This window comes from Rutilus rutilus, assembly GCF_951802725.1.
Source record: "Rutilus rutilus genome assembly, chromosome: 5".
NCBI classification, from domain to species: domain Eukaryota; kingdom Metazoa; phylum Chordata; class Actinopteri; order Cypriniformes; family Leuciscidae; genus Rutilus; species Rutilus rutilus.
In genome coordinates this window covers 1,823-28,533 of record NC_140213.1, presented here as the reverse complement: position 1 = coordinate 28,533, position 26,711 = coordinate 1,823, and the positions used below count along the sequence as shown (strand labels likewise).

The window sequence follows — 26,711 nt, the reverse complement described above, 5'->3', positions numbered from 1 at the left end:
CATTTGGCGTCGCTTTAGCCTTCGTCGCGCAGCGATGACGCAACCGGCCTTCGAATACGGACTTCGGAAGATGCAGAATTGAATTGGGACAGCCTTCATCGAGCCACGGTGACGCAATCGGCCTTCAAATGCGACCTCCGAAGTGTGCAGCCTTTGAATTGGGACGTCCTTCGTCGCGCCGCTGTCCAGTATTTCTCGTGCTCGTCATTGTCAGCTGTCACAGTTGCCAGGCGACAAGAACAATCCTCCGTAGGCTAGACCGGTCCGAGCGCTTCAGATGCGCCCTTTGACATGGGACGCAGCTGTAGTTAGCAACAATTTGTTAATATTGTGACAATAGACCTACATTTTGTTACTTTAAATTTTCGGAACTGCATAGTATTCACGTACAAATGTGAAGTAACCTACTGAAGTACTTTTTTTCCCCTCACATATGATTTTACATTAAACTACACCAAAGTATAATGTAACAACCTTGAAAATATTCAGAAGTAAAATGCAGTAGTAGCATAATATAAATACAAAACTATCATAAAAACCCTGACAAGGAGTTTTTTCCCTTGCAGAATACATACCTCTAGTTTTACTCTTGATACTAAAAACTTGTTATTAAAAGTACTTTTTTCAGAAATTACTCTTTTTGAAAAAAATAAATAATCAGTGACATGGCAGCCATCGATTGAGTCAGCCCTGCAAACCTGTTGGTAGACAACTAAGTGGATAGTGGAAATAAGCACTCAAACACTCTGGAGACCATCCCAGATGATGTCCCACCAGCAGAGAGGCCTTACCAGGGGCAGCCCATTCCAGTCCAGCAGCTCCAGGGTCTCCCTGCTCAGCTGAATAAAAGTCTACATCATTTTTTTCTTATTTTATGTACTGTAAATGTTTGTTGATTTTGATATGTTTAACGTATGTTGTTAATAGTTGGAAAAAGTACTTTAATGTAGCCCGTGGAACAAATGATTTTCATTTACCAATTTTATTAAAAAAATAAATAAATAAAAAAGGTATACAAGAATTTGTTTCATGTAGAAATTATGACTGTCAAAAAAATAAACAATGTCCAGAACAATTCATTCTCTTTTATTTACACATTTAAAGTTGCATAAAAATAAATGTACAGATTTTTTCTTTCCTTTTAAAAAATAAAAGTGAAAAAAGTTAAACAAGAATATGTAGAAAAAATATATATTTTTCAATCCTTCTCTCAAGAAGAGAAAACAGTCTGTCCATCCTCTCCCTACTCTCCTCTCCTCCTCACAGTGGGCACCCACTGCTGAACTCGGCCCTGAGGACAAACCAGGGCCAAGTTTCAGCAGTGGGTTTCCCACTCACACCCTCTCCTGTCCCAGGACACTTGCAATCCTAAAGGCAGAGCAAATGAACCATGGCTTGTTAACCACAACAGCACAATACATTTCAGCAAAGACGTGTGTATTAACTTTCTTACTTTGTATTTTTTTCTCCTGAATTGCTCTAAAAAAGCTTAGGTCTAACACATGGGTGCAATCTTAAGTGCATTGTTAACACTGCAAAATATGACACATCAAGACATGCATACAAAATACTTAAGAAATCATATTTCTATATACTCAAATTTGGTTAAAACCACATAGCTTTCATGACAGCACTACAAAAACACATAAAAGTGAAACCCCATTCCCTTATCAACTGCTTTTCTTATTGTTGTGGGCTTTATAGGGTGAGTGATATTTCGTATAATACACAAGTGAGATAGACTAGTGCAAATATTACAGATAGGTCGTTAAACTAATATTAGCACAAGTTTTGCCTAAAACTACCTGACAAATGAAGCCACGCAATTGTGACGAAACTTTAACTCTGGTTTCGCTAGCTATTTGAGTAAATGAAAACATAATACTTACATTTAAATGTGAATTTGCTGTCCACCACCGATCTCTAGTCTCGGCCGCCTTTAAAAATAAATAAAAAATGCTGTCGTCACCGACGTGCAATGACTTATGGGGTAGAATAGGGCAGGATAGGCCGCTAAGTGTCCATTTATGTATCCTTCCTTTCACGGGGAAACGAAGGGCACATTTGGCGTCGCTTTTGAATCAGGGTAGCCTTCGTCGCGTCGCGATGACGCAACCGGCCTTCGAATATAAGGCTTGTTCGACTTGAACCGGCGCTGCACAGACCGATCAGTGAATGACATCAAAGTACCGTGAGAGCGAATAGAAAGTAGACGGCTCCTTATGCTTTTGAATTGCTCTCGCGGTACTTTGATGTCATAAACCGATCGGTCTGTGCAGCGCCGGTTCAAGTCGAACAAGCCTATGGCCTTCGCAGGATGCAGAACTGAATTGGGACCAGGGGGGCAGGGTTTTCTATTATTTTGAAGGTACCCCCGGGCGCCGCCATTGGCTAGCGGACCCCCACCTGCTGTTAGCATCCCATTGACTCCCATTCATTTTGGCGTCACTTTGACAGCGAATAACTTTACATCTGAGGCGTTTAAAGACTCCATTTGTCCATTATTTATTTCTAAAGAAACACGAAAATGTACAAAAGGCTTCATTACCTTGTAGCTTCCGTTATGGCCCCGTAGAAGCAGTTTTTGTAAAAATAAGCTAACGATTGCGTCATAACCACGCGACTCTCTGTCGCACAGTAGAGAATTACCGTATGGACATGAGTTGAAGCTCGCACGCAATCGGGGGGACGTGGAGGCAAAATGACAAAATAATTAATCAGAATACATAGCAAACGTTTCTCTTGCTCCTAGCTCATGGACAGCTCCTACTCACACTCTCCGTCTCTGCAAGTTTCGGAAGGGAATGATTCAGATTGCTCTTGGCACAGCTACTAGAAGACAGACGGGTTGCTCACGTCACATCTACGTCGTCAAGCTCAGTTTGAGTCTGCGCAGTACGCTCGACCCCCAGGAAGTAAGAGTTTCTAATTGACTTCACTTTGTCTCCGTTGAATCCAATGGGGTCGCTGTGTCCATTTCTTTTACTGTCTATGATTGGGACAGCCTTCATCGCGCCGCAGTGACGCAATCGGCCTTCAAATGCGACCTTCCAAGGATGCAGCCTTCAGGCTTGTTCGACTTCATGCAGCTCTGCGCAGACCGATCGGCGGCTGACTTGAAGCAGTGCATGCCGGTTAGAAATTTTGTCCGACTTGATGCAGCGCCGACGCCACGTGACTGTGACGTGTGCCATCAAAGTACCGCGAGAGCGATTTGAGAGTAGCCGGAGAACTCAGCCAGCGCAGCTTCTCAAGAGCGGCTGCACGAGGGCTGATGACGACACAGCCGTTCCACGATTGGCCGGATTCACTGCATGACAACGATCACGTGTGTTTCGTGTTTATTCCATAGACTGTAAAAAAATATGGACGTAGTGTCCGTGACGTCACCCGTAGGTTTCTGAAGAGCATTTTTGAAGCCTAAAGTGGGCGGAGCCGGCCGTCGCCATCTTGGCCTTGCGTCACTCCCGGATAACAGAAAATAGGCAAACAGGCGGGGCGTGAGTGGAGCTGAGGAGCCTGGCTATCTGAAATCACCTAGCTCGATGTGATCGAGTTAGCTGATGATGTAAAGCCAATTAAACATTCCTATTTTTGCCCTTCGAAATATTATAATAGTTAAAAGACATGGCTACAAGTGAGACTGTGTATTACTTCGAGAGTGTTTGTGTGTGACAGTGATTTATGTGCATACATGTCCGTCACTCTTTCATGGTCCGTCAGCGCGGCATTGCTCAAGTTCGTAGAGAGCTTATTCAGTCCATTTTAAATTCGGATTTTGGCCGTCTCTCAAAGGGGTAAACCATAGATATATCGCCTTTGAAGTGCAAGTAAATGCGCTAGAAAATCCGCGCTCATTCATGTGCATTTATTGCATGGACGGAGAAAGCGCCGACGCCTGCATGATTTCATCTGACGGTACATAAGCATATTATAATCCATCTGTCCCGTGAGAGCAGAACGAACGAGTATTTATTGACGTTTTAAATTTGAAAACCCCCCAAAGCAACGAAATTGTCAGACATCCATTAGTGCAGGTTCACGGAGGAAAACAACTGAAATACAGCGCTGGTTGTTCTCTCGAACGATAACGACGGAATCCAAAGACGTGGGCTTTGTACCCAAGTATTAAATTGTATGAAATAATCCCGAAAAAAAGCACAAACACTGCAGAGATGGCAAGTTCAGCAGCAACATTTGCTGAGGTGAAGTGACGGCTAGTAACAGCAGACAAACGGCTAGCACTGACAGCGGCAATCCATCTGTCACTCAAGTGGCCACTGGCCACACCCTTAAATTTAAATATTAATCAACTAAACGGACGAGTTATAAAATAATTCACCCCCCTCACAGTTGTTATGAAGGGCAAAATTAGCTGTATAGACCAAAGCCACATAGAGATCCAGGCTGTAAACATACTTTTTTCTGCTGTAAAGTTGGTAATTTTAACATGAGGGAGATACAGATTTGACTCACTTCTGCAGCCAGGCCAAGCGGCCAGTCAATGAATTGCAGTTTAACTCACTTCCGTGTTGGTTTCAAGAGAGAGACTGGGAGGTTGCCGCTTGGTTTATTCGAACACCTTTAGTTCCTCTAAAGCTCACAAATCAGTTTTTTTATAACAGTAAACACTCTTTTCATGTAGTTGTGATTTTATATTGTGTCATGTTTATCAAATTAAAACTGATTAAAAAACGTAGACTCCACTTCATTGAAAGTAACTTATATTGATCTTTATTCTTGTTCTAACAGACGCTGTATGAAGCAGTACAAAGTATTGAATGAAAATGTATCTGAAACATCTGTGCATTATTAGGCAAATATTGCATTTATTTCACTTCAGCTGTGGTAAAGTATGCAAACACCACGTGAACGGTCACTACGGGAACCAGAAAGTGTCCGACTTCACGTCTCCGTTTGCAGCTCCTCCCCGCCTGCACGCGGCTACTCTCGCCGATCGGTTACATCCAGCCGCAGCCGATGTCGAACCATAGACAGTATATAAACTGGACACAGCGACCCCATTGGATTCAACGGAGACAAGTGAAGGCAAATAGAAGCTCGTACTTCCTGATGGTCGAGCGTACTGCGCAGACTCAAACTGAGCTTGACGACGTAGATGTGACGTGAGCAAACCGTCTGTCTTCTAGTGGCTGTGTCAAGCGAAATCTGAATCATTCCCTTCCGAAACTCGCAGAGACGGAGAGTGTGAGTAGGAGCTGTCCATGAGATAGCAGCAGGAGAAACTTTTGCTAAGTATTCTGATTAATTACTTTGTCATTTTGCCTCCACATCCCCCCGATTGCCCGCGAGCTTCTCCTCCTGTCCATACGGTAATTCTCTACTGTGCGACAGAGAGTCGCGTGGGTATGACGCAATCGTTAGCCTACTTTTACAAAAACTGCTTCCACGGGGCCATAACGTAACATACAAGGTAATGGAGCCTTTTATACATTTTCGTGTTTCTTTAGAAATAAATAATGGACAAATGGAGTCTTCAAACGCTTCAGATGTGAAGATATTCGCTGTCAAAGTGACGTCAAAATGAATGGGAGTCAATGGGATGCTAACAGCAGGTGATGGTCCGCTAGCCAATGGCGGCGCCCGGGGGTACCTTCAAACTAATATGGAACGCTTACCCACTGTGTCGAACACACCTTTTGAATTGGGACGTCCTTCGTCGCGCCGCTGTGACGCAATCGGCCTTCAAATACGGCATTCGGAGGATGCAGCCTTCACATTGGGACACAGCTCACGTGTACATATGAAGTAGACTCGCTCCCTCGGTCAAAATCGAGGGAACGAGGGTCTGTCCATATAAACTTCCCTCATCCACTTCACGAAGTGGAACACACTTCAAAATGGCGGCAGGGATTTCCCCAAGGGGAAGTGCTTAGGGAAGTTTGCAAGTGCGTGTCAAAAAGTGGACTGGAACGCAGCCTGTGTTGTAGATTCGTCTCCATGGCAATGACCGGTTACGTCAACGGCGCGTGCGCATAAATAAAAAGGCGTAAAAACTAACAGTTCATCCCACGATTAACTATATTTGTCCTGAAATTAAATTTAAACTCTGGAATCAATGTAAATCGGATTAAGCTAATCAGCAACCACGCAAACAGAAACGCTTCAAAAATGCACTCACATGACACGTTAGCCCTGTGCTGCCGCCTCTAGAGGGAGTCATGGGAAATGTTGTTTTTAGAGTTCTAGAACGTTAAGACACCAGTGAGGGGATGGTTATGTAAAACTACAACTCCCATCCATCTTCCTCTTGGCAGCCGCCACAGTGTTGTTGTTCGTATGGTCTGATGTTGATGCTTTGGCTCGGTTGGAGAGGCGTGACGTTTAATGCTAGATTTGCACAGAGGACATTTGCCTTCTTCCCTTCTCCCGCGGCAATTTACCTTTAAAACCGGTAAGGACAGCTAATAAGACACATAATGCAGTTTAAAGTCACCATAAAGCTATAGCAGGACTGACAGATTAAAGAGACTCATTCATATTTTGTATATTTGAGCCAGTGTTTGTCATTTTATCTGCTCATCTAAACTACAGCAGTTCAATTCACGTAGTGAGACAAATCGGTCGTTTTGGTCTTTTTTAGATGCAAATATATTGCAAGGCTAACTTTAGGTTATATCAGTGTCCTGCCTCGATTTTATTTAATTTACCTGAATTGTTCTGAAATAAGATGCACTCTGAAATAATCCTCTCACTGTTGTCATGTTTATCTATTTTGTACGGGTTTAATCATATTGTCATACTTCACAGAATCAAACAACAGTTTTCTGCATCATGCACCACCCATTTACTTCTTATCAATCTATAATAGAGGAAGGGTTTTTTAAATGCAATCTTTTAGATGCCATGGACCCCAAGTATGAGGGAACTCCATCCTAAAACTTAAAAGGCAGCTATATATTTTCATAGATAATATTTCTCTATATAATTTCTATATTTTCTTAAAGACCCCAATAATACTTTAAATTAATTAATACTAAAAAAATGAATATTCTAAATATTTGTAAATATTATCAGAAAATATTTAGGCTATTTTCTGTCACGTAACATCATCGTTATTTTTCTACTCACTATAGTACTGTACTGTTAGATTTATTATTTATTTAAATCACATTTGAATTATTTTAATCAAATTATTACATTTTATTGAAATACATTTTTATTCAATTTGGTACCTTTAATTTAATCAACATTTGGCTAGATAAATAATGTAGCCTAATCTTATGTTTATTAATCTTTTACTCTTCAATTTTTTTACACTGTTTTTCTCTGAATGTTTAACCCCATTCGTACTCCCTTGGCCATAGAGCTGGTAAGTCCCGCCCCTTCTGCTAACCCCACTGGACCTCTAGGTTGAAAAATCGTCAATGCAAGTGAATGTGAGAAAATAATTATTTTCTGGTCCCGTTTGAATTTTGCCATGAATGTGACCATATGTTGTCTGTGAATTTTTTATATAATTTTTCGTGTGAAGAATGCTACAATTTAGCGGGTAGAAGTTTGATACGGTTAGACTTTGTGTGAGAGCACTTTGTGGACTACAACTCTTCGCTGCTAGTTTTTACATCAGACGGGAATCTAAAGAAAGAACAGCCCATTTGGTTTGAATGGTGACATTTAGGTACAAAACACACAGGCATCTCGATCTGTCTCCATAGATTATCGCAGCATTAGCACCATGATTTGACAAGTGGAGGGGAAATGTGTTATGGGGTGACGTCACATAGGCGACATGTAGGCCTAGTCTTTCTCGTTATGTCTTTTCCACAACTGCTAGCCAAAGGATCATACAATAGCCTATACTGTCAAACTCGTAACATGAAAAATTATATAAAAAATTCACAGACAACATATGTTCACATTCATGGCACAATTCAAACGGGACCAGAAAATAATTATTTTCTCACATTCACTTGCATTGGCGATTTTTCAACCTAGAGGTCCACTTGGGGTTTTACGGGTGGGCGGGACTTACCAGCTCTATATTGGGGGTCCTTGACCCCAGTTTGAAAACCCCTGGTCTATAATACAAAAAAAGCACCTAAATATCATGGATCAGATGCTTTTTGCAGTAGTAGTTTTGTTTGGATGGTGTCATTTGTGCAATGGCTCTGTTCTGCTTTTTTGGATGGTTAACAAACCAGACTGCTATTTTTGGTGGCTCTTTCTGAAAAACAAACCAGTGAAACAACCAGATGATAGTTAGTTCAACCCAAAATTAATTCTCACATTATTTACTCACCTTCAACCTGCATGCTGTTTTCATTAATTCTAGCATCTCTTGAAGTTACTCATGAAGCTAAACCAGAATGCATCAGATTTCAGTTTACTGTCAGATATTTAATGAAAAAAAAAAGCTTCTTTATTTGTATCTGCAATTCTTCTTGTTTATGGAGATCTCTATTCGCATGGCTTCTGAAAATGCAGAATAATCATTTACCAGTGGCAGGGTCAACCTGACATTTCTATCCCATAAATGAGCGTTCAGGTAGACATCATTACAGAGGACAACAACATAAGTTGTGTTTACATTTGTTTTCTAGCTGGTTGAGAGATGTCTGAAAGCTCCAGTGACACGGAGTCGTCCTGTGGATGGACAGTCATTAGTAATGAGGTGATTAATGTTTTATTGCTTGGATCGCTATTCGCTACCCATCAGGTTTACCTCTAATCTGAGTAGCCTATAAATGCTTTTGGGGAGTTCTCCTTTTATGTACCCTCTACTAGGTAAATTAAACAAAGCCTGTCAAGAACACATACAGGCCATATTTTGCTCCAAAATCTAAAGATAGAAATATTAAATTATTTTTTGCATAAGGAAAAAATAGCCTATTTTTAGGACCATTATCATTATTGTGGCATTATTTTAATTTCCACATTTTCTTATTGATGATGCTCATTAGATGTTCTTTTGATTTTTGGTTGATACCTAGGCTATATAATTGACATATATAACTTGATATAACTTAACAGTATTCATTTTTGACATTTCTTCATTTTTCAGTATTCATTAGGCTATTCAGTTTACTATATATATACACACATTTTGTAAATGCAAATTATGTATATACAAATTACATTTTATGTGTAATTAATTAATTTAAATTACAAATTATATACAAAATAATACAAACATTGTGTTTTTCACTTATATCGCTGCTTCTGTCTTTTATTTTCCTATTTTAGAAGCCAGTACAGCTGCTTTTTTATTTTGTTTACTAAGCAACAACTCTATTTTTAAAAGTTTGATGCTTTTAATGTCAAGCCATAGTGATAACCTTGGTGTGTGCGTGCGTGTGTGTGTGTGTGTGTGTGTGTGTGTGTGTTACAGGGTTCAGACATTGAGACGCTGGGGCCGGATAACGCTGGAGAGTGTGAGGATGGAGCAGTTAGCCGTGCTCCGGACATACCTGACGGTGAGGATGTCACCCTTTGTGTCATTCAAAATGAATAAACACAAAACTATTTATTAGGAATGGCCCAACCAATTGGTGCCTGAGATTCGAGTCATTGAATATTGAGTATCTACCAATACAGAGTCCCTATCCGATACTTGAAGTTTCCTAGTGCTTGGTGCAATTTTCAAGTACATTAAAGTTATTAAAAATAATCCAATGTATACAGGGCCATGCAGAGAGTTTCTTAGGGGCAGGGGCTCAAATGTAAAAAATGCTTATCTATCAGTAATTATATTTATAGGCCTATGTATGTAAATTATAATAAGATTGTGTGTGGTCACAATTATGAATATGGGACTACTAATATAAACTTCTTGTATTTTATATACAATAAGCAAAATAATTGCAACAAAATAAAAAAAGTGGATTTTAAAGTTATAAAGCATGACGTTTGTGGTGTCAGAATGCAAGTCCAAAGAGAGACGCAACCCACAGCAACACTTTATGGCAACAACGTCTCAGACAGTCAGATGGCAGATAAAAATATACAGTAAATAATTTACTTTCGAGTGATTCGTTACAAACATGCGCTTCAAATATGCTAAACACGGAAGCTTGAATGTGTGTGTGTGAAGATCTAGAACAGAGCAGGCATGCACATTTGAGCTTTTTCTTTTCCTCTTAATTGGGATTGGCAAACCCACTTGAAGTACATACCACCACCTACTGCAAGACACCTGCATGACAGCGGATGTAAAATAAAAGATCGGGCTTGAGATAGCCGATACTGATCAGTTAAAAGCAAATCTTGTGATCAGCTTGTGAAATCACTACTCCATTGGCATTCTTCTGTCTCGATAGGCAATGGAATCTGCGCCTTGGGGTCTCTAGACATTTGTTGAGTTACAGCGCCTGTAGAGCCCAATTTTTGTAAGACATGTTCTGTTGCTTTTACTGCAAGTGAAGATCATGCCTGTCTCTGTAGATGTTCGTTTTTCAGACGAGCGGGGGGAGGAGAGTTTGGGAGAGACTTCTTTAGACCTCACACTGAGAGAGGAGACGACAACGGAGGCGGCACCTGCCCAAAAGGTGAGATTAAATCCAAAAATTACCTCTTGGCATGTGTTATTGTTCTGCACAAAGTAAGCCAGCTTAAAGAAGGGGCATTTATGTTTTCTTGCAGACCGGAGATGATGTGGGTGGAGAAGAACATGTGATTCTTTGCTCCTCCAGTGAGAACTCTGACATCCTAACCCTGCCAGACTCTTGTGAGGCGGAGATTGATGCATGGAAGGAGCCTGTTGCCAAGGAGGCAAAGGAAGCAGGAAGTGATGAGTTCTATCTCGGAAGCTCATCGAGCAGCCAGTATACTTTTGGAGAGTCAGAGACAAGTGAGTGGAAAATGTTGCCTTCAATTCATGTTGGAATACTTGTTTACATGCATATCAATGCCACTGCAATGCCGTAATTAGCAGTGGAATTATCTTTATAACTGACTTTACGAATTAAAGGGATGGTTCGGAGATATTTCAACCTAGGGTCCTTTGCACCATGACCTCGAGCCAAACACCCCCCCAGAAGCTAATAAGGATGTAGTGTAGGGATGTGCCGGTAAACTTGACAATCGCACCACCGCGGTTGCTGAGTAGCACCGGCGGTGGTCCGGCAAAAAAAAATTCCGTATGTGAAGGCTATTTTACATGAATATTATGACACGAGTGAAGCACAAAGCTTTGTTTACAAAAGAAATAATAGGTTAGCAATTAAATGTTACATCGCAGCCATGGAAAAGTTTGGATTCATGACGAATGAGAGAGTTGTGCGTTAAATTTAAGCTTTGTCGGCTTTGAATTCTGGGTTGCGATCTGGTCACCCGATTATCAGCGAATTTAACAATATTCCATTAGTTATTCCATATAGAAAGCTTGAATTGTCTACTTTTAAACAAAACAATTCAAAACGAAAATAAACCGACTAGCATATGTTTATGTATTCCGTATGAAGTGTGCATTTCTCTATATAGGCGCGTTCACTGCGAAGATGACAAGTCAGCATCGTCAACTTCATCTTTGCAGCCCGACACTGACACAGAAAACACTTTATTAATAAACAATTAAAATGTCTCCTTGCTATATTTGACACATTCATAATCATTACTTTTGCCGGTTCTTTGTGACAGCTGTTATGTGCGTTATTGGCAGCGTCACCCTCTGGTTACATGAACGCGTCACCACCGCATCAGCACCAGAACATGGAGATTTTATTTTAGAGAATAATCGCACAACCTATTAATGCTGCGTTCACACCAAACGCGAATCTGCGTCAAAATTCGCGCCTGCCGCGTCTAGTTATACGCGTGACCACTTTGTGTGCATTCGCGCGTCAGAGCGAAATTGACGCGCGTAAAATCAAAAGTTTGAAGCAAAATTTACGCGCGTCAAAGGCGAATTCCGGGGGCGAGAGTTTCGAAACCTGTTGGCGGCCATCTTTTTTAGATGTTTATCGAGCATTAGCAATAGCATTAATCGAGAGAGTCACCGCTCGTATATGCTCTGGAGAGCAGAAACAGCTGCGTAGGGGACATCGTGGCTGTACTCGGGTCCACCAAACCCTCCGGAGGGTTTCAGGAGTTTCACAATTTGCTTCAGGAGGTAGGTTTGGTGGACCTAACGGTGAGGACGCTGACGAGGACAGCGTAGGCCGTATAAAGCCTCGGCCTCGAGTGGTCTCTGCATGACGAGCCCGCGCTGTACAGCCCGGCGCGAGGTTCACCCTCTCCCGCACCTAATCTGTCATTTATTTTTGTTTTGATAATAAATGGAGCCAGCCTCCAAAAGTGAAACCTGTCCTGTGATTTTTTGAAAAGTTTTTATATTGTGTTTGTTGTCTTTACATTAGATTAATAAAGTTTCATATAATCTAGAATAGATATGAAATAAATAGCATTCATTACAAAATGAGTATCTCTCATTGAAATCGAGTTTTTATGTGAAAGATTATTTGCTTTGTTGTGCATTTTAGTCATATTACAAAATAATTTATTGAGGCCAAACATAAAATAACATTATAAACTGTCAGTTCACCACGTGACAGCAGCAAGCAGGCTCCTGATTGGTTAACGCGGCGCGAATTGACGCAGAAGTTCAGATTTTTCAACTCGGGCGGCAGACGCGAATTCGCGTCAAACGCGTGAATGCACAAATAGCACTAATAAATTTCGCGCGTAACCAAACGCTCAATTCGCGCGAATGAGGCGAATTCGCGTCTACCGCGCCGCGCTAAACGCCTCATTCGCGCCGCAAGACCTCCAGACGCGCGTAAACGCGTCTTACCATTGACTTAACATTGAAATCACTCGCGCCAGACGCATATTCGCGTTTGGTGTGAACGCACCATTACGGTGCGTTTCCACTACAGCGGCGAAATTCCGCTCAGTGCCGCTGGAAACGCTGTAACGTCTCCGCTTTGGGGTGTGTCTGTTACGAGTGTGTTTAATCTAAGTTTTTTTACAACACACACACAGTATAATCATTAGAGATTCACGGGATTACATTAGAAATAGACCAGCTTTGTTTCCAAATGCACCAAGCAAAGATATCCTTTCAATTGTATACACTTTTATAAAACCAGCCAATATAACACATCCACAATGAAATATTTAACATATATAACAACTGCAAAGCCTCTAATTCGTAAACAAAACGATTTACGTACTAAATTCAGCAATAACACCGGCACAATTTGCATATGTTTAAACTCTCAAGACAGACGTCACATCCCGAACCTCACAGCAATTGGCTGCCGACCGCGTTTTACGCTTGATATTTGCATAAAGTCGAGAACTGCCCAACCTTTTGACGCTCTCGGTCGCTCTCAACGCTTTCTCCGGTCCGCTGTCAATCCCAAAATGCACTGCGCTAGCGTGAAGCTCAACTTCCATAGGAATGAATTGAAAACGCTCGCTCCGCTCCGCTCGCAACGCGCCAGTGGAAACGCACCGTTAGAGTTGCTCGAGATCATGGTGCAAACGACCCTAGGTTGAAATTACACTGAACCATTCCTTTAATGATTCAATGGCAAATACATTTTTTAACAGTCACACAATGTAATTGATACAATTGTTATTTGAAGTGGCAAGATACTTTCAAAAGGGGATTTGCTCTATTTTGATCGCTACTATAGACATCAGTGTTTATATATGAACTATAAACTTTTATCTCAGTACTTTTGTGATAATACTTATTTGAAACAGGTTTTGTTAAAATTTTTGTCAAAAGTTTAATAGACAGTGAAATCGTTGTCATTTAGGAATGAAATCACATGGGTGTTTACATTTACATTTATGCATTTGGCAGACGCTTTTATCCAAAGCGACTTACATTGCATTTCAATGTGTTTCAATCGAGATCGCAATCTTTTAAAGATTAATTGTGCAGCTCTAACTGTAAGTTTGAGTAGATTTTTTCCCGTTTTAATATGCCTATGGTCATAGAGCTTTTTAGATGGATGACAAGGCTTTTTAGTTGGTATAATCTGCGATCTCTGACCCAGTTCGTTTGCTGACTTCCATGGCTATGATACTCTGTGCAATCCGGGGTGTTGAAATACTAGTAAATTGGCTGTGGGTAGGATAACACAGACCTAACAAACACATAGCCTACAAAAACAGACATTCCAACACGGAACGCACATTTCAAAGTAGAATAACTGGCTGAAGCATTGTTTTTCTTAGGAACAAGTAGGTGAACAGCATTTTTTCCTAAATATCTACTAACATATTATGGTAGATTTATGCTTTAGTTCAGTCAAAATAATTACGTACAGCACCTTTAAGAGATAAGAATATATCATGAATTGACTACTCTTTATTTATTGGTGTGCAACATATTTCATTCCTTCTCTTACGGTACGTTCACACGGGGCGTCAGCGTCAACGCTTGACGGAAGGCTTGGCTGAAGTTTGGCACTGACGCCATGGTCATAGCAGCGTCAGCCAATGAAATTAGACAGGAACTCAAATTTATCCTCAGTTTGCTGCTCTTGAACAGGATGAACGTGATTGGCTGCCGCCTGGCTACTGTATTTGCATAGAGCAATCCTGATTGGCTGACGCTTCCGTCTGCGGCGCTTCACTGGCGTTGCTCGCGGCAAAGGTTGAAAAATTCTCAACTTCTGCCGCGAGCAACGCCAGTGAAGCGCCGCCGACGGATCCACAATTCTTTTCGGCAACGCTTGACGTCACCCATTCAAAGTCAATGGGAAGCGTTGACGCTGACGCCCCGTGTGAACGTACCGTGAGAGATGATTAGGAACAGCTTAGAGCTTAACAAATATAGCTTTCCTGTGAAATAAATAATAAAAAAGTACTTTACAATAAGGTTTCAGTAGTTAACATTGGTTAACTACACTAGTTAACATAAACTAGTAATGAACTGTACTTCTACAGCATTTATTAATCTTTGTTGGGATTAATTACAGCTTTGTTTGTAAATTTCAACATTTACTAATACATTATTAAAACCAAAAGTTGTATTTTTTAACATTAGTTAATGCACTGTGAACTAACATGAACAACTGCATTTTTATTAACTAAGGTTAACAAATACAGTAACTAATGTATTGCACATTGTTAGTTAAAGGTGATCTAAGTAACTTTTTTACCTTAACTGAACAGCTTCGGAGTCATTGGAATGGTTAACTTATATTACTTATTTCGGGTTGAATGGTGGTCGTTTCGCACCCCTCTGGTGCCCGTGAGCGGAAAATCCGCACTTGCAACTTTGAGCCGGCGGGCCGCCGGCCGCCGCGTCAGGAAGTATCGCGTGATATCAGGTCTCGCGATGTAAACAATTGCTTTACGGCCAAAAGAAATCTGCTAAAATGCTGTCATTATTGCGCTCCCTCACGCTGTTCGAACCCGAATGAAGAAGACGTTTTAAAGAATGTCCCATCTGCTTTGATGTCGTTGATCTACTAGTGTCTGAGAATCGCCAACGAGCTTTTACAACAGTGTTGTCAAATATCTATTCCGAAGCTGTGGGGGGAGCTCTAGAGAGAAACCTGCGAGCAAAAAGCGAGAATACAGCGAAGAAATCCCGAAACTACTGAGCCCCGCCAGAGAGTGGCTGCGTTCCAAACCGCATACTTCCCTACTATTTAGTATGGGAAAAAGAGTAGGCGAGCGAAAAAGTATGTACGAATCCAAAAGAGTAGGCGAGAATTACCTGGGTGACGTACTAATTATCGCGAGATTCGGACTTAAGTGCGTTCGAATATGCCTACTTTCCTACTATATAGTAGGCGAAAACAGTACGTGAAGGAAGCAGTACGTTCGAAACATCAGTATTCATAAAAGAGTAGGCGAGAAGTTCCCGGATGGCTTACTGCTTTCGGCCAGATTTTTGAGTGCTCAACCGATGGATACTCTTCTATCTCAGGAGGCCACGCGAGAGGATACGTCATTATCAAACATCGCAGAGATCGGCGACGCGGGTGCTTTCAAATGTGAGTAAACACAGTTCCTTTTGTTAAAATTGCATGTGTTGAACTACTGTAGAGTAAACTGTTGAATTGTTGAAGGTGTAAAGACGTTACACAGTAATGTATAGTTGTGATTTTGCTGTAAAAACACGTTTTATTATGTATAACGTTAGCTAACAGGGGAGCTCCAGTAAAGACACGTAAGTTACGTCTCTAAAGTGGATTTACATAAACCATATACATATTAAAGACACTTATTTTAAATGTCTATTTACATCTGACAGGAAAATCTTGAAATATCACAACATGAAATAGACATCTGAGTGATGAATGTGTGCTATTATGTAGAACAAATCTATAAAGTAACTAACGTTAAACATAATCTATTTTATTTGTCCATTAGTAGTTGATAAATTGAGGAACATTTATGTTGGATAAAAAGTTAAAACAACCTCATGTGTGTTTATCTGGTGGAGAGTGGCTCATGAAGGCTTTGAGTGAGTATACTACAGAAATGAATAACAACTATTTAAATCTTAAGTTGTAGTTTATTTTAATTATTGTAATTTCAAACAGAGCTATTACAGCACCTTTCTGATTCTTGATTTCTGTGCATTTGCTGCACAGCTTTTGTGGTGGAGCAGGACCTGCAAGGAAAGATGATGGCGGCATTTGTGGAAAAAAAAGTGTTTTTGTCTTCTAAATAATACTGCAATCAAATTACATTGTGCGGTTAAAATTACTGCTTTTGTGTTATGTTTGTGCATTTTGTAGGATCTGAAATGTCAGCAGGCTGGTGTGAGCACTGAGGATGAGGAGCCCAGAGCTGAATCCTGGAAACGGTGCCATGGATGAGTCCCTCCATCACTCCACCAGCCCTTACGAGACCCTCCATCACTCCACCAGCCCTTACGAGACCCTCCATCACTCCACCTGCCCTTACGAGACCCTCCATCACTCCACCTGCTCTTATTGCCTCAGAATGTGAAGCACGACAACACATCACGCAACAACCTCCGGCACGAGGGAACGGCTCACCTCTGGCGGGTCAGCTGATTCATCAGAATAAAGCCGCAGAATGGGAACCGCTGTGTTGAGATGGCAGAAGGATGTGGGGTTCAGCGCCTGTAGCCTACATACATGATTGTAGTTTGAATAAAGCTTTGTTTCATGTGTTGACTTATGCATTTGTTTATTGTGTGATGGTGACTTTCATTCATTCTTTTACTAATTTATTAATATTTCTCATTGTTGTCAGTAAATAAAATATAATTATTTAATTAATGTTTTATTTAATTGTTTGAAAGAAAATGTAGATATGTTCATTATATACACATCTAGAGTGTATTCAATCATGCATAGCTATGTCATATGACATACACACTTTGTTTGTTTTATTGAATTATATAATTTTCAGTAAAAAGTAATATAATTAAGTATTGGTCAGCATTTATCGTTGTTGTTATTGTATGTTTTGGGGTGGGATAGCAATGCAATTCATTCTGAGGTAATATACATTTTTTATATTAATGATACTTAAAATTTTCGAGTATAAAATCAACAGTTTTCCTTCAAAGGCGAATCTTCGAAAAGCTGCCCTTTGTGCAGACATTACAAACGCTGAGGAAACCCGTTCTAGGTAGGGCTGTCGAGTTACTGATGTTATGAGATCTGTAAAAAATCTCATTATATATGCAAACCCATAATATATATATAATATATATATATATTATGGGTTTGCATACATAATATGAGATTTTTTACACAGGAAAAAAGAACCTACAAGGTTGAATATCTTAATATATATTTTCTTAAATAATTAATTATAATACATTTAAAAAAAACATTTTTAGTTATTTATAGGCCTAGGCCTGAGGGATGAAACGACAGTTAAATTCAACAAGAAAAAGAGGAAAAAATAAAGCAGTTAGCCACTTTTGCTTGTGGATGAAAATGTTTGGATAAAAAAAAAAAAAAAATTACCAACATATTCAAGAGATGACAATTTGGGGATTTCGTAATAAAAATAAATAATATCGTTAAGGATAAAACGGTGGGTCACATTAGTAGGGTTAAATATAAGAACTTAAATCAACCCTAAATGTATTCACAAAATAAATGGGCAGCAGTTTCTTCAAAAAGACCACAAAATGAGCAAGTTTAATCAATATCAAGATATTTACAGATAGATGAATTAAACGTGTCGTTCAAATCTTTTAAGTTGTTGCGCGTGTGATAACGAGTCGTAGGTCACATGATAACGTCAACATGGCAGATGTCCGGTTCGCATTCATACTCAACGAGGTCTGGCTATAAAGTACCTACTCTTTTAGCGCTCGTTAAGTAAGTACTTATTGAAATTAAGTACCTACTCATTGAGTATGCGGTTTGGAACGCAGCCAATGTCTAATAAGGCGAGAAGTTTCACTCTCAGTACACTTCCGGCTTCTGAAATGGTTGCAGTTCCACTTTGAATCCATATGAGGGCGCTCACAGGACGAGTGCAGAATGAATGGAGGTCTATGGCAGTATACCCATCAAAATCCACTTTTCTCAGGATATAATTTTTTGTCTAGTAATTTGAATATTGTATTCGAAAGGAAATGCAAAGAAATTACACATTGCTGGGTGTTAGATTTTTTAGAGTCACTTATTTGCTTTAAAAAGTCTTTTAAAGTGTCAATGACGTCATACACATCGTACGACCAGAGATACTGCTTTACGGCAATCCTTCAGTCACTTTGGTGCTTTCGCGCTCTGCAGTTTCTTTTCTCTCCAGGCATCGACAACACAGCTGACACAGGTAAATACACGTGCTAGACGAGTTTTTGTTTTGTTTGTTTCTGGTCCCGCTTCGGATGCCACGATGCCATCAAGCGGTATCTCTGGTCGTAATCAGTCCTTCACTGACCAATCAGCGTTCATTAGCAGAATGCTAACGTGTTATGGGCAACAACAACTCAACCTGTAAGAAATCGAAAGGACATAAGTACTCGTTCATTCAACTTTCGACCTATAACCCATGTTGAACTTGCAAAACCTACTATCGAATCTGAGATTTCTCAACGGCAATCGGGTGAAAGAGATAAATTTAGCCGTCTAGCCCCATAGACTCCCATTCAATCTGCACTCATGGTCGATCGCCCCCAGTGGAACTCTGGTGGAACTACAACCAAAATTCGGTACAATAGGACTTAATAGGGAGTGGGCAGGCTCTCCGTAGATGGGCTCTGGCCCCGCTTTAATGTTAGTTAATATGTTAACTAATGTTAGCAAATGAAACCTTATTGTAAAGTGTTACCAAAAAGGGTAAAATCAGAAATTATATTTTGAAATGCATAAATGTAAATGTTAAATTTTTTGCATAAATACATTTCTACATATAATTCTTAATAATAAAAGTAATGTAATACTTAATTTCTTAATAATTAATTATATAATTATAATTCCTAATTTTAATGAGAATAACGTCATAATGCAAAATTTTGTAATGATCCTAAAACAGGCTCTTTTTATATACTGTATATACTATATATAAATATTTTCTAGTTAAATATGACCCACACTTTTTTAAAAACTGTTTTCATGTCATTCGCCCTTGTTGAAATGTTCCTCTCTCTCCTGAGTGGCAGCAGACTGGCATTGGAGTGGATGGGGATTTTCCAGGACACTGTGGGAATATGGCAGCCAGCTTCACAGCTCTCTCTCTCTCTCAGGTGCTCTGCCATGGGAGTGTGAGCATGTTGTGATCAGCATGCTGATAAAGCTCTGAGGACAGCGAGTGTGTTTGTGAGTGAGTTAAGTGATGTGGCAAAAATAGGTTCAGCCACATTAACTTGGCTGATGAAACGCCCAGCCAATAGCTGCGAGAAGAGATAACACGTGTAAAGTGTGTGGAAAAAGCCACAGTAATGTGTTTGTTTGACCTACATTGCTGTGTGCTGTCATATGTCCCAATTCCATGTCTGAGACTGTGGGTTAATTAGTTGTCAGAATTTGTCAACTCAAGTCATCTTTATTTATATAACACTTTATACAATACAGATTGTTTCAAAGCAGCTTTACAGTGATGACAGGAATATGCATTTCGGCTGTTGTTCAGCTGAAGTCACTTCAGCGTTGATTCAGTTACGTTGTAAAGATCATCAATTAATAAATAGATTTTGCAAAGAATGTGTTTTGGGCTGTGTGTTGGTCATGTCTAGGTGCAGGTCCACCATCTGATTTACATATGGACCTCGGGATAAGGATAAGACAGACAGACTGATTTTAGCGTAGATACCATTCCTCTTACGATGTAACAAGTACACCGGGTGTTATAGGAAGTGTTTATCAACTGGCCAGAATTTTGAGATCGCAAAAGACGTGAAGGACTATAATGCATTAAGAGCTCACTCAAGTACTGAGGAGCTAAACCATTTAGTGCTTTGTGAGTAATTATTATTATTTTTTTTATCTATGCAATGTGTAATAGGGAGCCAATGCAGTGTTGACAGAACTGGGCTAATATGGTCATACTTCCTGGTTCTGGTAAGAACTCTAGCTGCTGCATTTTGGACCAGCTGTAGTATGTTTATTAAGTGCAGGCCAACCACCCATAATAGCATTACAATAATCTAGCCTTGAGGTCATGAACACATGAACTAACTTTTCTGCATGTGTCATTGGGAGCATGTGTCATAATTTAGATATATTTTTAAGATGGGGAAAAAATGCAGTTTTACAGATGCTAGAAATGTGGCTTTCAAATGAAAGATTGGTATCAAAGAGCAACTGAAGATGAAGACTTGACAGAGCAGCCATCAAGTGTTAGAGAGTATTCTAGGTTATTTGTGCTCCAGACCTGAATGAGTCCTCAAATTGTGTTGTTGTGGAGAGATGTTGTTAATATTCATTAGTATTTATAGCCTGGCTAACGTCAGACCTCTTTCTCTTTGAGACGTGGTCTGGGAACCACATGTTCATTTTCTCGTATTTGAGGCGTGGTTTACGAATGCCCAGAGCTGTTTATTGGGCACTACAAATGTCTATCAAATGCGCCTGTACGTAGCTCATAGCCAATCGTTTCAATTATACCAGATTATGTATGTAGAGCGACAGATATTCAACGAAGAAGACGACGATGGGTCAGAGATTTATGTGTACACCAGAGTCCTGCACGAGTCCGATTTTGTAAATCCGCACCTGCCCGTACCCGCAGTGCTTAAAACAGCACCCGACCCGTTTCCCAACAGCAGCACTAATTAAAATCTGCACCCGACCCGCTTAAAATAGAACCGACACCCGACCCGCACCTGAAATAAAATCAGTTTAGACTATCACATTATAGACACACTTACAAAAATGTTTATTGCCAGATCATACAGAAGTTATTACACGACAATTAACACAAGGACAACTTCAGCCGAAGCTGTCAAAAGGCCGATACATGAAGAACATGGCTAACGTTACCACAAAACTGAGTAGCCTTATAACATTTTACCAATCGAACAGACGTGGCTACAACACTATATGCCACGCAATTTCGTATAGCCTACATCTGACCATTTTGGGTTCAAACACGCCCTGCACACCACACATACTTAACAGTGTTAAATATGAAAAATACTGTTCGATAGAACTGCTTTGTTACCACAGTTATCTGCGTGCTTCCTCAGGGATGAAGTTCCACATTTGCGGCTATCCAACACGAAAATGTTTGCAGCATAGCCTTTCACAATATTTTCTTCAGATAACTCCAAATTTCTCCCACACACTGGACTTGATTTTTGATGACGTATTGTCGACAACTTTACAATCTCCACTAGCTATTATTTTCTTCAACTCCTCAGCATCCATCTCGATGACTGCAAGCAGATCGCGCGCGCGGTTATGTCGTCATCGTCTTGCTGCTCCCTCCCCATTCTGTGATTGGTTCCCTAGCTGAGGCGAAAATCTAGTCCATGGTATCCAGGCTGCCTAGCCTGACTACGTCAGACTTCTTACTTCCGCTCAATTTCATTTCGCTTCTGTACTCAGTCTGAGACAGCGTAATAGCTTTCCGTTTTCCTCCGGCCTGAAAACAGCCGGCCAATCAACGAACAGAGGGCGGGCTGAGAGCCGTGACGTAGACACTGATTGTACCGTGGATGCGTAGATTTACTTCACATAATCTGCAAAAGTCGTTCACAGCCATGTTCACTCCGGTATTTCGCTAGATGGTTTTGTTTTCGCATCATACATGTGTTTACAGTGGAAGTTAGATGCGGCTGAGCATGCGCATAACACACGCCATAACCAAACGTTATGTGATTGGCTTACGGGAACCAATGATTTTAAACTTCAGACAAGCGCCTCCCCGCGAGAAAGAAAACGCTTTTCAATTATGCCATGCCAGACTCTGTCTACGAAGCAAAGCGAAGTAGCAGAGTTTGGTATTACCAGGCTACAGGCTGCCTAGCAGCGTGAATAAAATCGCGTTGCGCTCAAGGCAGCATGGGGAAACCCAGGTTTATTCTATTTATAGAATCTTGGTTCCTTTAGGTGTGTTTCCAGTATGCTTAAATCATTTCCTTCTTCTGTATGAATTATTTCTCTAAATATTGATGCAATAGCTGTTTAAGCATAACGACAAATACAAAGGAGACATTCACAACAGCTTTAGGCCTGCAGCTGTATTTTTGGAGCACATGTCATGTGCTGGTTTAGTCGATTAGCTTGTTACTGTAGCGTAAACAGGTTTGTTATCTTTTCCTGCACTGCATCATGGTATGCGAGATGTGTTCTGCAAGCATGTGCTCTGCAAGCATGTGTTTGCCGTGTGTACAAAATAAGCTACAGGATTCACTGTTCTGCACTTTGCATTATTTTCATACAAATTTCATACAAATTTGTGTGTTGGTCAGGTTTTGTTATTTGGTCCCTAAAAAGTATGTAAAACCTCACCACATAACCTACATTAAAGGTCCTTTAGTGAGTCATTATGATGAATTTGCCTGAGATGGCACAATGTCTATAGTCCGTTTACTGACCATCAAATTTTAGATGAGTTTTGATTAAGTAACAAGTCTACACATTTCTACTACGTTATGAGTGTTTTCATTACAGCCAGTGTTGGACCAAATCTATCCATCCATCCATCCATGACAAATTTTAATTGCTGCAGTATTTAAAATGTTTAATGAATCAGTTTGAATGAATGATTCAATGACTCACTCATAAATACTTCACTTGTTTCATTACTGGATGATAGGGTTGTAATGATACATTGTTAAATCGCGATATCACAATATCAAAATGCGACAATATGTACCAGTGATGTAAATTACATGATTCGCGATATAGAGTTAGTTTTATCCAAAACTCAGATTACTGTAATTATCAGGTTTTTGCTCATCTTCAAAACACAAATGAAGATATTTTTTTTATAAATAAAAAATAAATGTTGCACTATTTAAAGTCCATTCCCCTTAATCTTGAAAGATCTAAAAGGGTCAGTAAGGCATCTATCGAGCGGCCTAATCCAAATCAAAGTCTTCTGAAGGACACAATGGCATGATGAACAGATTTACAACGTGCATACTGTAGTAAACACAGACATTCAAATGCGTGCGCGACACGTGAGAACAACATGAGAGTGAGTAAATGGAGAACAGTATTAACATTTTTCGATGAACTAACCCTTTAAAGTTTGAGAATAGCCATTTTGACACGCTTTGCGATTAGAACTGCGACTTAATTGCACTGATCATCTGAAGCGCATACGCCCTGGGGCCAGTTGCATAAACATAGCCATTATGTTAAGACTGTGTCTTAAGAACTACTACTAGTATGACCAACTAGCTGTTAGTTAGGGGTAAAGTGAAAGCACAAACATAATTTAAATCACCATATCACATTTAGTTTTAGTAGTATTATTACCATATTGTTCAGAATATAAGATGACCCCACCTTTTCAAAATGTACCTTTTGGAAAAAGGCTTTTTGGGGACCAGATATTGTCTTTTATATAGAAAATGATTTATTTTTCATATTAAAATTTTTATATTGAAAGTATGGTAAATCCTGGTTAAATATACCAATTATATCACTTTTAAAAATAAACATACCATAAAAATAACCTGTAGTTCTCATTTCTAGTAGATTTCACAATGACTGATTTCTCACCTTTTTTTATGTACAGTGACATATGTTGGCATGTCAGAAACAAAGGTGTTTGATCCGAATTACCTATCTGATCCAGGGGATATGAATGTTTTTTCCTTAGGCTGATCACATAGCACTGAAAAGACATCAGTTTCTCCCTGAAGTTGGAGGGCAAGCGCTGGGCAAGACTCGTAATGCTAATCCATTACACCGCATCCTTCTTACGCCGCATCAAAGCGGCCGCTTCGAAGAAATTGACAGGCAAGTGTGTCAGTATGCAGCCGAAATAAGAAATGAAGGGCCTCGCTGGTGGGTATGTTCAGCCTGTGCCTTCAGTTGGATGACAGCTCTGGTTATGGGCAGCCCCTCATTTCTTTTTTCGGCTATGTACTGACACACTTGCATGTCAATTTCTTTGAAGCGACTGTTTTTAGGACCGCAGTAAGCTTTTCTTTAGCTCTTTAGCATTTTTATGACTGTCTTTTTGGGCTCGCCATCTTCTAACTATACATTTTGACGCAACATATTTCTTGGCTGCTTAATGAGAGTTGTTTGATGTATACCCTGTTGTTTATCAGTCCTGGGGGACATACTCATTTTATTTGGCGCTCCCTATTGTTGCGAGTGTATTATTGACGTAAAAATCTAAACCCTGAATATAAGACAACCCCATTTTTTCAGATGTATTTCTAAGAAAAAAAACACCATCTTGAATTTGGAACTGTACAGTATTCAAAGTCTTTTAGATGGTTTATTCTTATCATTTTAGTGCAATTATTGTGTGAATGCCTGCATTGAAAGTGCAAAAGAACTGCGTGAGAATTTTTTTTTAGTTTACGGAGTTTCAGTGGCAGTACTACATTAAACCAGTATATATAACGTTGAATATAATGGACCCTATCTGACACCCGGCGCAATGCAGCGCCAAGCGCGACGCAAGTGTTTTTTGCTAGTTTCAGCCCGACGCAGTTATCATTTTCACGTCCTGCGCCACGTTGTTTAAATAGCAAATGCATTTGCGTGCATTTGTGCGCCATTGGTGTGCTGGTCTGAAAACGAGGTGTGTTCTGGCGCATTGTTGGCGCGTTGCTATTTTGAGGCAACAGAAATAGACTGCGCCATTGACCAACTGAAACCTGGTCTAAAGTCAATGGCGCAATATTTTTATTTTTTTGTTATATAATGAGCGTGTTAGTAATGTGCGCCTATAGGCCGGTCCACAACACGCGTACACTCTGCTTATTACACACACTGGGACGCACATCAGCACACAAACATGCCAAATATTAAAATTAAAAGGATTACAATGTAATGTAAGGATTACACAAATATTATTGTGTACATAAAGATATGGTGGAATCTGGCTTGTCCCGTAGATGGTCTGCTTGCGCACTTTTACCTTGCACATGAGCAGTTCCGTTTGCGCTCTGGAGACGGCTTCGGTCTTTCCACTATCAAATTCCGTCATGTAAATAGCAAATCTGCCATGGCGCGAGCACAACTGGCATTTAAAGGGAATGGGAGATGAGACTCTGATTGGTTTAACGCATGTAAATCCCAAAACACACCCATTACTCATTAAGAGAATAAGGACAGCCCTTTTAGACCATGCGCCTGGCGCGCCGACCATTTTTCCCGTCGTTAAACTAGCAAAAGTGGATTCGGACACGCCCTAAGTGAACTTGCGCTGTGCGCTTTAGACCATGCGCTTAGATCGTTAAAATAGGACCCAATGTATAATAATGCAATGGTGGAATATTGGTTGGTCCTGATAATGCCAAATATCTGATTTTACCAGTAAAAAAGGGCATTATTTATATGTAATTACTAATTAGTGACAGAGAGTGCAAGCATGTGTCTAACATCATTCTGGATTTTCAGCTTCAGAATCTTTTTTGGGGACCAGGACCAAGTTCAAGTCTATTTAAGTCCACAAAAATACCAAGTCCATACCTAATTTAGCATTTTAATCAACAGTACATTAGACGTAATCATTTTTTATTTTTATTCATTCCATTATGCCACACTACTCAATGGTAATTATAATTGGCTTCATTTAAGAACAATAGATATTAATTCCTCTGGGTTGTGTGTGTTTTTATCTGTACACAGTTTTCCCAGTGGATCAGCCTGTGCAGCAAGACGGCGGTACCAGCAGCAGTGAGGATGAGGAGGATGAGATGAAGGCCAGCCCTGTGGTGAGGAGACGCAGAGTGAGGAGGAGCACCACCGGCTCAGAGCCTGGAGATCTGCAGGAGCCCCACAGGAGACAGGAGGAGGTACTGATCACAACAACAACAACAGCAACAGCTTGTTACTCCATAATACTGTATAATACTTTATACTATAAATTATTCTAGTTTTACTTTTTATATTTTATATACAACAAATATTTTTTAGTTAGCTGGAAATGTAGCTGGAAATTATACATCTATATTTATCATTTTTGAAATATGGTCAGAAACATTTCTTCGTGAGCTGAAACCATAAACTACATGACGGATATACATTTATAAACATGCTTTTGCTGGAAAACGATAAAGCAAAACGTCTCTGCTAACAAGTGTAACCTTGGTTCTCTGAAAATGGGAACGAGTCTCTGCGTTCTAGGACGCTAATGGGGAATGCCTCAGCATGACCGGTGTCTAAATGCGACAATTGTATTGGCCGGCGACTAGGGTTGGGTAC

At 40.1% G+C, this 26,711-nt stretch overlaps 1 protein-coding gene and 1 long non-coding RNA gene across 6 annotated transcripts; one reads left to right on the top strand and one right to left on the bottom strand.

The window, feature by feature from the left end:
- Positions 1-347: 347 nt before the first annotated feature.
- Positions 348-6,149, bottom strand: LOC311290235. The gene is made up of 3 exons (XR_014627345.1): positions 5,658-6,149; positions 1,890-1,937; positions 348-1,368 (listed from the first exon to the last, which is right to left on the bottom strand). It is a non-coding gene; the product is annotated as an uncharacterized lncRNA (long non-coding RNA).
- A 142-nt stretch (positions 6,150-6,291) lies between these two features.
- Positions 6,292-26,398, top strand: LOC311290233 (cell cycle progression protein 1-like). Of its 5 annotated transcripts, none has more exons than XM_084408591.1 (7): positions 6,292-6,415; positions 8,565-8,635; positions 9,353-9,437; positions 10,405-10,508; positions 10,603-10,810; positions 15,857-15,923; positions 16,674-17,078. In XM_084408591.1, the coding sequence occupies exons 2-7, from the start codon at positions 8,576-8,578 to the stop codon at positions 16,678-16,680; spliced, it is 531 nt and encodes a 176-aa protein (XP_084264717.1). In that variant the 5' UTR covers positions 6,292-6,415; positions 8,565-8,575; the 3' UTR covers positions 16,681-17,078. The 5 variants fall into 5 exon arrangements, with proteins under 5 accessions (XP_084264717.1, XP_084264715.1, XP_084264714.1 ...); XM_084408589.1 differs by lacking the exons at positions 15,857-15,923; positions 16,674-17,078 and adding exons at positions 19,535-19,615; positions 26,136-26,398 and having other exon boundaries at positions 6,304-6,415; XM_084408588.1 differs by lacking the exons at positions 15,857-15,923; positions 16,674-17,078 and adding exons at positions 19,532-19,615; positions 26,136-26,398 and having other exon boundaries at positions 6,304-6,415.
- Positions 26,399-26,711: the final 313 nt, after the last annotated feature.

What these genes read in the sequence shown, in the direction of transcription:
- LOC311290233 (XM_084408588.1), top strand. Translation starts at nt 8,576, where the DNA reads ATGTCTGAAAGCTCCAGTGACACGGAGTCGTCCTGTGGATGGACAGTC. An exon ending in GGACAGTCATTAGTAATGAG is followed by an intron (nt 8,636 to 9,352) that starts GTGATTAATGTT and finishes TGTGTGTTACAG; the next exon opens with GGTTCAGACATTGAGACGCT. An exon ending in TTTTGGAGAGTCAGAGACAA is followed by an intron (nt 10,811 to 19,531) that starts GTGAGTGGAAAA and finishes CCTGAGTGGCAG; the next exon opens with CAGACTGGCATTGGAGTGGA.